The 16,454-nt window shown below is 38.0% G+C and overlaps 1 protein-coding gene across 4 annotated transcripts in view; it reads right to left on the reverse strand.

Moving 5' to 3' along the window:
• Positions 1 to 695: 695 nt before the first annotated feature.
• The window catches only part of dpp6a (dipeptidyl-peptidase 6a), a 488,251-nt gene continuing 472,492 nt past the window's right edge, over positions 696 to 16,454 (reverse strand). For all 4 annotated transcript variants that reach the window (XM_034108575.1, XM_071206894.1, XM_034108574.1 and 1 more), the window contains 12 exons: positions 16,376 to 16,423; positions 16,158 to 16,276; positions 14,473 to 14,529; positions 12,179 to 12,286; positions 11,560 to 11,629; positions 10,714 to 10,908; positions 10,216 to 10,270; positions 7,577 to 7,676; positions 4,724 to 4,782; positions 4,552 to 4,624; positions 4,378 to 4,451; positions 696 to 2,812 (listed from right to left, as the gene is read on the reverse strand). In XM_034108575.1, coding sequence (XP_033964466.1) covers positions 2,663 to 2,812; positions 4,378 to 4,451; positions 4,552 to 4,624; positions 4,724 to 4,782; positions 7,577 to 7,676; positions 10,216 to 10,270; positions 10,714 to 10,908; positions 11,560 to 11,629; positions 12,179 to 12,286; positions 14,473 to 14,529; positions 16,158 to 16,276; positions 16,376 to 16,423 — 1,108 coding nt within the window. In that variant the 3' untranslated portion in view covers positions 696 to 2,662. The remainder of the gene's footprint in view (positions 2,813 to 4,377; positions 4,452 to 4,551; positions 4,625 to 4,723; positions 4,783 to 7,576; positions 7,677 to 10,215; positions 10,271 to 10,713; positions 10,909 to 11,559; positions 11,630 to 12,178; positions 12,287 to 14,472; positions 14,530 to 16,157; positions 16,277 to 16,375; positions 16,424 to 16,454) is intronic.

Raw genomic sequence — 16,454 nt, forward strand, 5'->3', positions numbered from 1 at the left:
GATACGTTTTCTCTCTCCATTGACTTCAATACATTATTTTTCCGAAATAAGGTCCCATGGACCGGAAGTAGATGGGCGTGACTTCGCCACTCTATTGAGCTATTGGGACGTCCTTCAAAATGGCGTGTCTTGATCGATTTCCGGGTCAAGTCCCGGAGGAGGGGAAGAGAGGAGTCGAGGAGGGGTATTGAGATGAGGCTCATGTCTCATTCCAGGTCCCGTTATTTCCTGCCTTGGTTATTTTTCCCGCCATCGTCAGCGTCCGCCCTGATTGTTTCCGCCTGTGCCAACCATGGATGTATAATGGTGCCAACTTACCTCATGTATATATTGTCCTGTCTCCCCTTGTTAGTTGTCGGTTCATATTGTTCGTTCGTTCCATGAAGCCAGATCCAAGTCATAATTTAAAGGACTCAGTGTTTTGCCTTTTATCCTCCTTGTGAGCGCTTTACTTTTGACAGTTTGTTATATCCTCTGGAAGAGTGATTTTGTTTTTGCAAAGTAAAGATTATTTTCTTCAAACCTTTTTTGTCTCTGGGTTGTGCATTTGAGTCCTCATACTTGAGTCAAGATTCCTAACACATTTGAATAACTTTATACATTGATACTGTATATGTAAATGTTGTATTCTTCCTTCGTTAAAAAAAAATCACCACAGCTTTAAAATTCACAATGAAACAGATGAGCCAAAAACATTTAAGGCTGATAAAATATCAATTTTTTTATTCTAACATGTACCTTCATGCCACAATCTCCTCCTATGCTTTGGATAACAAAGTTGAGCTTCTTGAAAATGTCAACACCTGGCGAGAAAGGTCCTAATGCCATTGGAAATAAGGTCCACTTTCAGCTCAATTCAAGGACAGCAACAGGAGAACAGAAATTAATAGTCAAATGTAACTTCCAAAATGCTTTATGCACAATAACACTCAGGTAATATTGTTTATTTTCTCTTTTTAGAATAAAATTATATTTGAATAACATTTACACATCAAGCTGACGAGACTGGGATCTCAATCACAATACCACTGAAAATGTAATTTATGAAATCCAGTGAGGAACCTTCAAAATGTCAAAATTACTAACTGGAACAGAGCTGTCATGGATAGGGCTGGCTGCAAATAAAATCTTTACATGCACTGGAATGTGACACAAATGGAATTCAAATTAAAACAAATATTGTACTTCAGAATGTATCAGTTCGTAAGCCCTGTGTTCTGCATTAGACCATGTTACCCCAATATATGATTATAACATTGCTCAGGTTTGCCATCAACCTTGAAATATGTATCTACTCATGTAAACCTAGGGTAAATGAGAAAGCACTTTCAAGAAAAACACAGCTGTTTCTGTACTGGTTAATAAATTTCCTTCATCAACCATTCCCAAACATCTTATAAGCAATGATGCATGCAGATTCTGTAAATTTTGGCATGAGACCATTGGGAATATTTCTAGAGAATGGTTAATATTTTGTATGTGAAACTTTAAAATTCCTTCAGTATGTCAATCACAAATTACACCTAGCTAACATTAAGAAGTATCAATTTCATTCATATGTATTTAATATAATAGCTGCTATTTTGGGAATAATACATATTCACTTTCTTCATGAGTTAGATGAAAAGATAAATACCACTTTTATTTATGTCCCATAAAATGACAGCTTGTAGTTTTACACTTTTGGTTAAGTGAACAACTGAAAAGAGTGTCAGAGGAGCTATTTTTCAATTTTTTCACAAAGCTAGTCTGTGTTCACTTGCTATTAGTCGTAACGCTTCATGATTGAATAAGAGTGGCACATTTTCTCTTCCAACTCTCGAGAAGAAGTTAATAGGTTTACTTCCCAAAAACACACCATTCCTAAAAAAAAATTACCTATATTTCATAAATGAAGTCCCACTTATGAATGTTTTCTGACAAAGTAAGGCACAGTGACACAAGTTGATGCTTCTGTTTTTGAAAAAAACCATTTGATAAAACTGCAAAACAGTGTTAAACATAGAATAGAGGGTACGAGATGAAAAACAGGGCAAACATGAATACCAAAATAAATATATCTCTAATATCAGAGTGAATGTTTGTGTGCTATTTTACAAACTGTAATAACAATAGACACATCCACAGTCCAACATGAAAGTTCTTGACAACTTTAAAAATAGTAACATTTCCTGTATCGCAACAATTCCAGACACTCTGAGCACTGTTAACCAGTGTTCTTCACCTGGCGTCTGATTTTTAATAATATACAAGCCCACAAGTTATGTGCTATAAGGTGTCCCTTGTCCTCACAGCTTGAAAGTCTGTGTGAAAGCTGATGCTCCATCTTCTTTGCTTTTAAGGAGCTAGTCCAACCTGCTGTAAAGTTTAATCAATCAGTACATTTTATTTTGTTGTTGGCTCTCTCAAGGGCCATTTGGATTTCAGGGCAGAAGATGAAAGGATGGATGTGGGACTATATCCGTCATCTGCTGTAGCGGCAGTCTCAGGTTCAGAATGCGGACACAAGGTGTCCAAATACTACAAATCAATTAGGTGAGAACAGACAAGAGTTGCATATTGTGGACAATTGTATTCCAGTGTTGTGCTTGGGCACGGGGACAGGATGAAGTTAAGGTAGCATGGATAGTAAGGATTAGGGGCACATGAGCCTCAGGCAAAGCTAGCCCTCTTCTTCGCTCTCCTCTTCCAGGGCCTCCTCGAACACTCGTTCTGGTAGCCTGAAGCATTCCTCGAAGAAGTTCACCAGGGACTGGCTGAGGTGCTGCTGTGTTGCCTCACTGTGAATGAAGTGGCCTTCATCAGGGTAGATCTGAGATATAAAGAAAAGGTGAGTGAGAAAAGCTGTGAAAAGTGAAAGCGTTTTACATAATTGTCTGTCACAGACAAATCAGTGACTACAAGAACAGCTATTGCACATAATTATATTTCATATTTGTATCCAAGAAAAGTTTGCAATGTATATAAAACAATCTTGACGGGACAATTGAGGGTCCTCCACAGACACTTTGATCCAAATACGTTTGCAGATTTACTGGAGAAATTTTAAACTTTCAAACTGATGGCAAAAAGATGGAAGGAGAGAGAAACAGTGAACAAAAAAGGGAAATGTTACCTCCTACGTACATAGTATGAATATAGATCTATCTATCTATCTATCTATATATATATATATATATATATATATATATATATATATATATATATAAAGGGCTCATTTGAAAAAAGATAATAGGCCATTACCCCCACAAAAAAATGTCTGTATCTAATACAGGCTATAATAATATAAGCAATATAATGAAGATTATTCTCACAAGTAACAAACGTGTACAGTACTACAAAATCACTTTAAAATCGAAGACTGTATAGGTTTAAATATATGTGTACAGTATGTTTTAAACTGATTCCGTTTTCAATAGGTCATGCAGATACAAGTGAATGGTTTCACATATTGTATTATGTGTTATTGCTCAAGACTTTGCAATCAGGTTCTTTAAAAAAGGTCCAATATAAATCAAGTTATTTTTGTATTATTATTATTCTGCAATTCAATGCATTTGGTTTAAGGGTGTCAAATAACGTTATTTGTTTCATCTTGTGCGTTTTGTCCACCTGTATCCAACTCGTCATGATTCGAAAGTTCATTAGTGACAGTTTCTCATTATGTTCCTTCCTTCCTACGATTGACTTCATGCAGTCAGTGTAAATGAATATTAATAATGGTCGTTTCATTTACTATGTATAGGCGTTTCATTAAGCCTGCAAAAGGTGCGCCATATTTCGAGTTCAGAATGATTTATCAAGGGAAACCGGTATAGGATGTGTGTGCACTGTTATACATCTGAAGTTTTTTAGGCACTTCAGGGTTTCATCCAAATGCAAACTTCACGTAAATCCTGCAACGGCAGTACATTTTAGACCCAAGCCAGCTTGCAGAAATATTCAAATTAACAATTTTTAAAATAGGCAAAACAAACCACATTTATATTGAATTAAAAAAACTGCATGTTTTGTCAAATATTGTGTGGGATCAGCAAAAAAGTACTTTTGATTATCCATAGAAACCATTTGCATTGAGATATCATGAGTAGAAAGGTGATACAGATGCTGTGCGCTCTGTAACCCTTCTATCAGTCCAAAATCAGCTCGTTATCGTATCCTAAATTGATTAGTCCTGGTGTTAATGTCATCAGACCTAAAAAGGTCTGATGATCTCATGACGTGGAATGAAGGCATTGGGAGGGATACTCCTCAGACTGCTATGGGATCCCACTCTGATCAAAGAACTCCCAGTGGTTGGCAAATAACTGAACCAGGAAGAGAAATTGTGATCAGCAGGAGTTACAATTACAGAGGGATACACGTAACACCACATACCTGTAACGTATAGTTGGCCTTTTCATTTATGAGCTGGCTGATGAATTTTGCTGTATGTTGGAAATGAACCTTTTCTGGAAAAAATATAATGATATATATGACAACATTTCAGGGATTTTTTTGCTTCATGTAATGTTGAAAACTAGAAAATGGTTTTGAACATCTTTGTCCTACCATCAGCCGTTGGATGAATTATAAGAAACTTCTTATCCATGAACTGAGATGCTTTGTGTGCTAAATTTGCCATCTGAGGAGTAATGAGACACACAGCAAGAAATAAGATTAAACGAATTACAACAATAATTATGACGGAATTTGAAACATCAGAATTAAAATGAAATCTTACTGTGTATGCCCTCGGATCAGGTTTAGGCAGCCCAAGATATCTCTCGGAAAAAGTAGATGCTACAGGGTTACAATTACCAAAGAGTATCACAACATCATATAAATAACACATTTCGACAAGTAATTTCTGTCTTTTCTTTGGCCATTTAAAAAAAAAAAGGTAAGTACACTTTTCCATTTTTTTTTGTATTCAAATATATCACCCTTCTAGATAGTATTTAGTATCCAAGCAGTTGTGGATTTAATTTGCATTCCAATTTTACAAATTGCATGCCATTCACCGCTCTGGCAAACAGAGAAATCCAATGTATAGGAAATCAGTCACACTAGAGCAGGGGTCGGCAACAGGCGGACCGCGGTCCGCCTGTTGCCGGACCCAGACCCAGACCTATACGGACCCGGAGCTATAATCAATACATTAATAGGGGATTTTTCGGCTCCTCCCGCTTTTTTAACGCTGATTTGGGTGACTTGTGTAATTCGTGGAGAACCGAAGAGTTTTCCTTTTGGGGGTGTGGAGGGGGGGGGGGGGGGGGGGGGGGGGGGGGGGGAGTCTGCTCACTTCAAAAACGAAGAAGAAATCTAGACTGGTTAGCAAGCTATGCTAACGAATTTAAAACACTTTTCTACAACCAGGTGGAAGAGAGCTCTCTCCTGAGAGGCTCAAATAACCTCAGCTCAGTGAGGTTAAGGCACACCTTGATATGATCAATAGTTATTAATGAGACTAAATGAAAAACAGGTATAAAATACTATATGACAGTAACAAAAAAGTTGTTAAAAATAACAAGAATAGATTTTAAAATGGGAGTGATTTGTAAAATATCCAAAAAGAAAAATATGCTTACAGTTCTGTTTCATATGGGTGTTGAGAGATGTATCCATAGATCTCTTAATGTTGCTCTCAAAGTGCACCAGATTGATGCTTTTAACTTCAATATTTAAAAAAAACAATCTTCCCAGGGGAGCATGCCCCCGGACCCCCTAGAGGAGGTTAGGTCCCCCCCCACTTAAATCATGTTCACATGGATAGGATACTAAATACATTTGCACACATCTTGTGTCCATATCTTTCTGTTTTGGTGGTCATGCCACACCGTGCACATGCATGCATACGTGAGTCATGGTGAGATATCTGGATTAAGAGGTTGCTTTTTCTTTGCACAGCATGCGAGAAAGGCCAAATGAATGGGCTGTGATTTTAGTTTTTTTAAGCAGAGGTTGAGTTCAATAATGTGTACGACCCTCGGAGGATGTTGTAAAAATTGAAAGGAAAAAGGTTCCCCACCCCTGCTGTAAATAATAATAAAAACCTTTGATTTTTAACTCAACATCTCTGTCTCCTATTGATCTGAGTATATTATAAAGAATAGCCAGTTAATTGAAGCATTATAGAACAGGCCTTTGTCAGATGGTATATTACGCTGTTTTTTTTCTGCTTTGAATAGTTCTCTCTTTTTTCACCATACCTGTGTTTGCATCACTGTAACCAATGAGCACCTGCATGTGTATGAGAATGGCCCTGACACCATTTCAGCCCAGATTTACAAACTCCTGGCAGGACAAGCTCGAGCTCAATTCTTACACTGAATTTAAAAAAAGTGAGTGAGGGACTGCAATATAAGAGGGAAAGAAAGAGAAACTTTAAAACTGTTAAATTGTTATGATGTGTAAAGACTGATATTGTTCTATAATCGTCTGAAACTGTTAAGTCATGATGTGAAACGGTTAACAAAGAAAAAGGGACTCTCAAGCTGCTGCTACACTTTATTTTAGTTATCTAAAATTAAGCACTTTTAAGATGCACATATTTTCAAAAGCTATTTTATTTATTTTCTCTATTTTATTTGTAAATGCAGCCCGAGAGGAACATTACACATATCCACAGTATTTACTGTATAGTTCAATGTTAATTGACAATAAATAGTTGTTTTTTTAATTGTACTTTATTTGATTGGCAGTCAGTTGTTGATTACATGCAGACGTTGATAAAGCTACAGGTCACTTCAATATATATCACACTAATTCATGAAGCAAGTTAGACATGTTGATGTTCCGGACCTTTGCATGGGGAGATTTTCTCTAACTGGACCTCGTTGAATTTTAGTTGAAGACCCCTGCACTAGAGGCTTCTCAATTCTTAAATGTCCCCTCCTCGACTCCCCTCCTCGACTCCTATCCTCGAGACTTAGTCCCGCCCACAGGAGATGTGAGCGGAGGACTGAGGAGGGGAACCGAGGAGAGAGGAGGGGAAGCAGCAGGCAGTTAGAGAAATGAGAACTCCTCTCCTCTGAGCGGTCATTTTAAAGAGAGGTCCATTAATGATGACAGGAGGCACAGCAGCCCTCTGTCTGATGGACAGATGTGTTCATGATGACTTATATATTTACTTTGATTCATTCACAGTGCGGTATAATGAGACAATAACAGGCTACAGATGCGGACATATACACACACATATTTATATAAATATACAATTTAAAGTATGAGAGCACTCTCATAATAACGTAACACAATCAGAGACTGGATATATCCCCCCCCCCCCCCCCCTCTCTCTGGTCGCTGAAATGGGGAATTGAAATTACGGGCCAAAAGTTGTATTTACAAGTATTAAAGGTAAGCAGAGGACACCAAACCAACCGAGACCCGTCTGTCTGCCGCATCTACGCACTGTACAACACGCACGCACGCATACACGTACAAAGCCACAGAAAAAACTCCCAGCTGCATATCTCAAAGTGCTAGATTATATATGTTCTTTTACTTTCTGACAACTCTGACAACACTGCCTAGATGAATATGCAGAGATAGCTTTTTGAAAGTAAAACAAAAGTCTGCCACAAAAACAGCTTACCGTATAATTCAAAGTCTGTAATGGGTGAGAGGACAGCAGCACACTTTACAGGGGATTCATCGCCCCGGACCAAACGGCTGGTCACAAAGCCTCCATATACCTGAGGTACAATAAACATGCATGTTATTGCCTGCGGAGGAATGTACTGAGTGCACTCAATTCAATATTTGAAATGCTTGTACTTAAATGTAATGTAACTTTTTACTCCACTTATACATACAGCTTTAGTTACCTTTCCTTTTATACATTTGTCCTACCCTCCCTGTAGAGTGAAAACCACACAATTCCAAAGATGATTTTGAATGTTTGCAATATACCAAAGGATACATTTTTCCTTTATGGGTTTAGAAAAAATATTCTACTGTATTATAACTATTTAACACTAGAACCTTACATTTTAACCGCAGCTGTTTCTTGATTGTATGTAACTTTTTTTCAATAAAATATTGTAGTCTCTTAGTCCGTGACTTTTTCTGAAAGTCTGTTATGTACAGTAGCACCCTATGTTGTTAAAAATTGTCAATATCAAGTCGGATTGAAAAAATTGCCAAATAAGCGCAGTGGGTAATATTTACCTTATAGAAAATGCAGTGATTCTTGTGCTATTGATCTCGCGCGTTAGTATAAACATGACGTGTTGCTATAGCAACGTCTGCTGTTTACTGCAGTTCCTCATAGAGATAGAGGTAAATAGATAGTTATAAATAGATTGATAGATAGTTATAGAGAGATAGATAGACACTTTTAGCGATATTTTATACTTCATGCTATCTGCACTAGATATCATATGAAAGCTGAGAGTCCACAGATTCTATTGGTATACGTTTCATCACTCTGCGATCAAAACTCACTGTTCTAGTATGATAAATAAAAGAACATTGTACCTTGAAAATCAATGCATTCTAATAACGGGTACATTTTATCTTTTGGCGGTTTTAGGTATACAGCGACCCCTGGTGGTTCTAGTGTTAAAACCCCTCTAAAATATTTTTGGTGTCAGAACTTCTGAAAGGTTGACTTTTTAGAGATATATACGTGTGGCAGTTGGGTGTGATTATAGCGCAGGCTGCTGGACAGATGGGAGTGGCTCGGCTGGAGACCAGCCAGGTGATCTGACTCAGGTCAAAAGAAAAGCATGCTGGTAACCTGCTTCTGGGTTGCAAATGGTCAGTTTAGCTTAGGAAGGTTCCCAACGGAGTTAAATGACACGGAAGTACCTAAGTGGCAGCAATGATGAGAGCTGTTCAAATTCTAGATGATAGGAAAGGAGCTTTGAAACTTCCTTTTAATGTCCTTTAGTTTAGGAAACACTGGACTGACCTTTATGAAAAAAAAGGAGAAAATGCTGTCCCACAATACCTTGCGGCCAAACATTCGTTCACAGAGACAACTGACCGTGACCGATAATTGCTTATCATGAAAATTACGTTGCTTATTAAGCGTTTAAAAAAAGTTATACCTTAACTTGCCAAAGTGCTTTGTTTGAACAATCAACATTATAATAAACGTAGTAATGTAGTACTACATATGTAGTAATATGAAAAGTTACTTTTTTACTGTTAAAAGGGTACCACTTTACAATAAGACTACCCTTATAAAGGACTCATAAAGGGTTTATAATTAGGTTATGAATTAGGTTGTAAACACTTTATTAATCATGAACAACCATTATAAACCAGTTATATACATCAACACAGGCTCACTATTTGGCAAGATGACTAAGCCTTATATTGGCTACTTAGCGAGAATCAACTCAGTGAACAACAGATACCAAGGATGCTGGCTGATGAAGAAGATGAAGTAAGCTAGGAAGCCAATATAAGGCTTAGCAGTACAGATACATGTTGGCTCACTATTTGGCAAGCAACCGGTCACAGTTGCCCTGTTTCTCTCATTTCTTATAAAAGCTTATTAATAACTTATAAAGTGTTCACAACCTAATGAATGAATTACAAACTATTCGTAAACCCTTTATAAGGGTCTTATTGTAAAGTGGTACCGTTAAAAACATTTTTTTTAAAAAGGTAAACATTTCTCAGTGTGACAGAGCGGTATGGGGTTTCTTAAGCTTTTTAAATCATGTTTGAATTGTGATATACACAGTGATAGATGTTAAGGCCTAAGAAGTTTACAATAAATACACATACATCACAGACGCACATTAATAACATCTGCTTGTGGATCATAAATATGTCGGAAAGTGTAAGTAGGGAGGCTGTGGCTTAATGCATTCGTGCGCTGATCTTCGGCTCAGGGGAGCAATTGTTCCGTAAAAACGTCCAGATGAGAGAAAATACTGCTTTTTGATTCTGAGGAGCAGGTTACCAGCATACTTTTATTTAGTTAGTCATTACTTGATTCTGATCACCTGTCTGGTCTCCGGATGAGTCACTACCATCTCTGCGGCAGCCGGCGCTCTAACCACAACCCACTGCCACAATGTGGTTCTCACAAGACATATGATGGTTACTATTTTTTTTTCTTTTACTGATAATACTTTTACTTATGCATGTGGAATAATTTTGTTTTGGAAATGCTGCAACATATTTTGTTTCTGAAGTTAAACCCCAAGAACAAATAGTACAATCTGGATATTAACAACATGCATGATTATATTTTCACACAAATACTATTCTTACCTTTCCAAAAGCTCCAACTCTGGTTTTGTCAACATAGGACTCTTTCAAAATAAAACTGCAAAAAAACAAAACATTGGTTCTAGTTAGGAAGAACAATTCTGAACAATTCTGATTAGATTTTTGTATACAGTGTCTCAGCATAGATACTGTGTTGCACATACTAGCTATCTTTACAAGGCACTTAGAATTATATAAATTACCTAAACTACTACTATAGATGACCCAATGTCATTCCTAAAATAAAAGATCGATATTCTCAAAATAACAAGTAATGTGAGGGAATATTTGCATTGCAATTTAATTAATTAAAGATTGCTTTGTGAAATTGTTAAAAATATCAAGAGATTAATTTCACTGTGACTTAGAATTGTCAGTGGGTTTCTATAATAAATGTTATGTTTAATTCATGCCATGAGGAATTCTGGCCCCAAATTTAAATGTTTACTCATGTTTACTTAATGTCATTTTAGAAGAAGAAAAGATTAAAAGATATCATACTTGAGTGCTGCCTTCTGATCCTGTTCCTCATACAACCCCAGTTTATTCTGGATCCGGTGTAGCAGGTTGGTGCCCTGGAAGCCACTACCTCGTCCGTCACAGCGCACCACAATCGCTCCGAAGCTGCTCACCAGCACTGTGGCCCAGTCTAAGTGGAACTGCTCCGCCACCGTCTGACCACCAGGTGTCCCATCGCTATACACAAACAACCAGTGTATTTAAGACTGCTTAGGCAAAGCATTGTTTCTTTTTTTTCTCTTAATATCAAAAGATTACGCTGGGTATAAATAATAATTTGGTTTCTCTTTGGAAATTGTGGGTAAAAGCAGTTTCCGTTTAATGTCCAAATACATTATTGCTCTTATGTTCGTAATTGTGGGTGTACTATTTACTATGGGTACTGTATATGTGAACTGACAATGGGCAACATGTACAGAATAGCATTAGGATATACTAAAGCTAAAATGCAGCAGATATAACTTGTTCCAAGACAGTCACTTTAATACAGTTAAATAATTGTAATTCTTAGATAGGCATATGCGCTTGAGATGCAAACAAGCGGATTCCAAAAGGTGATTTCTAAAAAGTTTAGAATTGAGCTAAAGATATATATATGTAAAAAATAAATGCTAGTAAAATAAAGGGGTGGACAGGAGGATTAGGATAAGTGTCTTTATCCCCAGTGTTATTATTATCCAAGAAGAGTGGAGAACAATATGCTTGATTAAAACTCAGTCCAGGAAGCCATGTTGGGTCAGCATTGCTAATGGACACACACTTTTTCCATGTCAAAATGATTAGACCAGTACTTCACACAAGTATGTGAAAAAATATGCTAATACATACACCAACAGGAGCACAGGATAGTGTGATGTGTCGACGAAGCCGGCAGGTTTGAGGATCTGCATTGACAGAGCTGTAGTGTAGATACAAACAACTGTTATCCAAAACATAACATTGCAAACAAACATTAAATATGCTCCTTTAATTGAGAAACTCTACCGTATATTTTGAACCTTATTTATGTGTTACCAGTTCATGATAAACGTTCATTGATCATATCTGTATTGATACTATACCATCTAGACCTAGAAGAGGATTTTGGAGGATGGGATGTACAGTGGAATATATATATATATACACACACACACACATATATATATATATATATATCAGTGGAACATATGTCTGCAGGGCATGTTAACAATGGTATGTGATATTGGATAGGTATGAAGAAGTAAATAATCTCATGCCAAATTGCAATAAGAGCCAAATTGATGTGGCTCTGATCGATATTACAATTTAAACGTTGCAGTTAACTATACTTTCCTGAACAGCAGTGATTCCCAGACTGGAAGTTGTTACCCTAGGTTTTTTCTACAGTCTGGTTCTGACAACTATCAGATAACGTGTGTACATGGACTTGTCCACTAATGTGACTATGGCTTTGAAACATGACACATACTGTAGTCATCAATGTTGATCTCCTTGTATTCCACAGTGGGCATCTGCATGGAGTCCAGGGTCAGCCTCAGGTTGTCATTGCTCTCCATGTTATGTACTTCTGCAATACCTGTAGAAATCACAACATTAACTAATAATGTTGCAGTAAACAAAGTTAACTGTATTAAGGTTTGGACAGTAATATGGTTGTAACATTGACAAAACTGAAGTGCTTTTCCTTCCGGGAAAAGATTGTCCCTCTCTTGACCTGACTATCAACATCGGCACCTCTGTTGTTTCCCCGACCCAGACTGCAAGGAATCTGGGTGTGACCCTGGATAACAACCTGTCCTTCACTGCAAACATCGCTGCTACAACCCGCTGCTGCAGATACACGCTTTTCAACATCAGGAAGATACGCCCCCAGCTGACCCAGAAATCGACGCAGGTTCTGGTCCAGGCTCTCGTCACCTCACTCCTAGACTACTGCAACTCCCTCCTGGCTGGTCTACCTGCATGTGCCATCCGACCTCTGCAGCTCATTCAGAATGCAGCGGCTCGTCTGGTCTTCAACCTTCCTACATTTTCCCACACCACTCCGGTCCTCCGCTCCCTTCACTGGCTTCCGGTAACTGCTAGAATTCACTTCAAGACACTGGTACTTGCGTACCATGCTGCGAATGGATCTGGCCCTTCCTACATCCAGGACATGGTTAAACCGTACACCCCAGCGCGTGCACTTCGCTCTGCATCAGTCAAACGACTCGCTGCACCCTCGCTGCGAGGGGGACCCAAGTTCCCATCAGCAAAAAACACGTGGGTTTGCTATCCTGGCTCCAAAATGGTGGAATGAGCTCCCCATTGAAATCAGGACAGCAGAAAGCTTACACACCTTCCGGCGCAGACTGAACACTCATCTCTTTCGACTCCACTTCGAGCGATAAAGTGACTAACAAAGAACTGCTAACAGAGCACTTATATACTAATAAAGGACTGGCTTATTTAAAGCCAGTTGAGTGGCACTTGAAATGTTTGGCTCTATGAAACCTGATGTTCTTATATGATTCTGTTTTCTTCAAGGTTGTGTCTTCCTGGTCGAATGTACTTATTGTAAGTCGCTTTGGATAAAAGCGTCAGCTAAATGCAATGTAATGTAATGTAATGTAGCTTGCTTTTTAAACATACTGTGTGCAGTTATGATATATGTTAACCAAATCAAGCAAACTGTGTGCATATTTTGAAAATATGTATGTAAAATTCATAGAAGAAAGCATCCCCACACCTCTTATTATCTTTAACTTTCATCATGAACTCTATCTAAACAAAGGGCTGCTCTCCATCCAGCGCTCCAAGCTGAAAACATTTGGCAACAGAGCCTTCAGTGTTGCAGCCCCCACCCTCTGGAATTCTCTCCCCTCTGCAATCAGGAATGCAGACTCTCTGGACACCTTAAATAAACACCTCAAACACCATCTGTTCACTCAGGCCTTTGTCCTCAACTAATATACAGTACCCAGCAACCTGTTCCTATTTTGTTTTCTTCAGCCTATGTATCTGTATAATTATTATTACTTTTGTTTTGTTACTTCCCATTGTAAAGCGTCGTGGGTTTCGTGAAAGTCGCTATATAAATTTCAATTATTATTATTATTATTAAATACAAAGCAAATTAACATGTTAACTGAAACTGTGTCCAAGATTCATTGTTAACATGTAAAGCACTACCTGCAAAACATAAGCATTGCATGGATGCAAGATTCTTTAATCTTACATTTCAATATACATTTGTCCGTGTAAAAAAAGCATACTCACTAGTTTTGTAGGTGAACATTTGGGAACAATAATTGGAAATTGAAATGGAACTTGAAATGGCAACTTTCTGGTTCCCAAGCAAAGTCCACAGTTCAACAGCTAAATACAAATATTCTACCAAATAACATCAAGAATGTGTTAACATAGTTAGGGCGGGGACATCATATACATGTAGGTGAAGATGACAGACTGTCACACAAGCATACTGTAGTAATCAAATTACTGTTTGCTGATATTGATGTTGGGCAGGTTATAATTGAATGAGAATCCATTCTGAGAAGTAATTTGATTACTGGCAACATTCTGGACTTGGCTTGTAAACAAAAAGTCACTCAGGGCGCAGGCGGTCATTCTCCATTGTAAAATAACCACGTCTGTCCCTTTTGAAAAAGGTAATTTCCATTTTCAGTGATTATTCTACTGCCCACAAGTCACGTAATGTCATTAACATAATCCAGAGTTTTGTAAATGCAAATTAGTGATAAAGTTGGTAGAAATACTTACTCTCACTGTCTCCATTTCTCTGTGTCTTGTAAACAGCTACAAATGGGATGTCCCGTCCTTAAGAGAAAATCAGAATGTTTTGTCATTGTCAACACATCAGTGAGACATCAGGGAAATGTTTAGCATGGTTTAAACATTAAAAGGGAAAATGTTTTAAAACAGAGAAAGACATCCCATTTAGTTTTTCTGTCTGGGAAACAGGCAGTTTCTATTAGTAAGTTATACTAATTAGTTCCTTATTCAATGTATGTGATGCAAACTGAAGTAGCTTTTCTTTACCTAAGCCAGCAAAACAGGCAAATTCCCTCAAACATAAGCTCTTACACCTCAAATTAGAGGGAGAAGGGACAGCACATTCAGTGATTGATGGATTAAACTAATTGGGAACACAGTGCTGGAACATTGTGGTTACGCATGGTGTAAAGTTCAGGCACTTGCTCCATTCCTCCTTTCCTTCTTCCCACTCTCTCGTCCTCTTTGTGGAAATTATATAGCCTTTTCACATTTAATTTCAAACCTTTATTTATCCAGGTGAATCCCTTGAGATCATTGATCTCTTTTTCAAGGGAGACCTGCTCAAGTAGGTTCCACATGAAACATAAAAACAGAACAAAAAGGACATCATACAGCATCATTACAGGGATTACAATTTACAATAACTATCCACATGAACAGGTACCAACAGCTTCCGATTGAGTAGCATCCAAACGAGCTTTAAAAACATTTAGTGGCACCAGATTGCTCAGTTTCCATTTAATTTGCAGACTGTTCCAAGACAGAGGAGCTGCGCATCTAAATGCTATCTTCCCTAAGACAGTCCTAGCAGTTGGCGCATTTAATAAAACCACAGCATTCGATCTCAGGCAGTAGCCACTTACAATCGCCGTGAGATCAGGGAGCAGTTGTAGGATGGAAGTTTCCCTAAAATGGCTTTGTATATAAAAATGTGCCAGTGACCGAGCCTCCGTACAGTTAGTGAAGGCAAACCTGCCCTTGCATACAGGGTACAGTGATGAGGTAATACTTTACAGTTTGTCAAAAATCTCAGTGCACTCTGATACGCAGCATCTAACTTGATCAGGTAATTGGCAGGTGCATTCATATAAATCAAATCACCATAGTCCAGCATAGGTAAAAAGGTCACAGTGACTAGTCTTTTCCTGGCCTCAAGCGAGAAACAGGACTTGTTCCTGTAAAAGAAACCTAGCCTAACCCTCAGTTTTTTAAGCAGGTTATTGACATGAAGTTTAAAAGTGAGACAATCATCAAGCCAGATACCAAGGTATTTGTAACAGGTAACCACTTCAAGTTTTATTCCTTGCGTAGTTACAATATCTAAAACAGGCTCTGGTGTCTTTTTAGCTTTTGAAAAGAGCATTACCTTGGTTTTATCAACATTTAAAAGAAGCTTTAGTTCAGAGAGCTGAGTCTGAATACTGTTAAAAACAGCTTGCAATTTAACAACAGCCTCCGTACTTCTTTCTAGGCAGGCTGATAGGAGAGTTGGATTAAAAACATATGAGGTGAAGGACAATTGATTATCGAGTAATTTCTGGGGTCTGTAGAGAGGGTTTGATGGCATTATGGTCCATTCCTGTTTGATCTGACTTAAGTTATGATAATTTAGTACCATTCACAGGTGACACAAAATAAATGGACGTGTGATTAATTGCCGTCATAGCTACCTTTGCAGTTGAGCAAGAAAAAGCTCATGTTGTGGCTGAAAGACCCACTGATGTAATCACAGCTGTCAGTCAAGGCACATGACAGACAGCGTCGATTGAATGAACCAAAGGTGTCCGCGCTATGGAGCAAAGAAGATGTTTAACTTCTAAATCTAAATGAGCAAAATGGTATCAACTTTCAAAACAACAATTCTTGACACTAAAGACTAGACTGTTACCTGTATAAATGTCTTCGCTTAGGACCATCCTCAGTGCTCAAGAAGTATCTACATAGATATAACGGAGAAAAAAAATGTA

Source organism: Pseudochaenichthys georgianus, chromosome 20 (assembly GCF_902827115.2).
Source record: "Pseudochaenichthys georgianus chromosome 20, fPseGeo1.2, whole genome shotgun sequence".
NCBI classification, from domain to species: Eukaryota; Metazoa; Chordata; class Actinopteri; order Perciformes; family Channichthyidae; genus Pseudochaenichthys; species Pseudochaenichthys georgianus.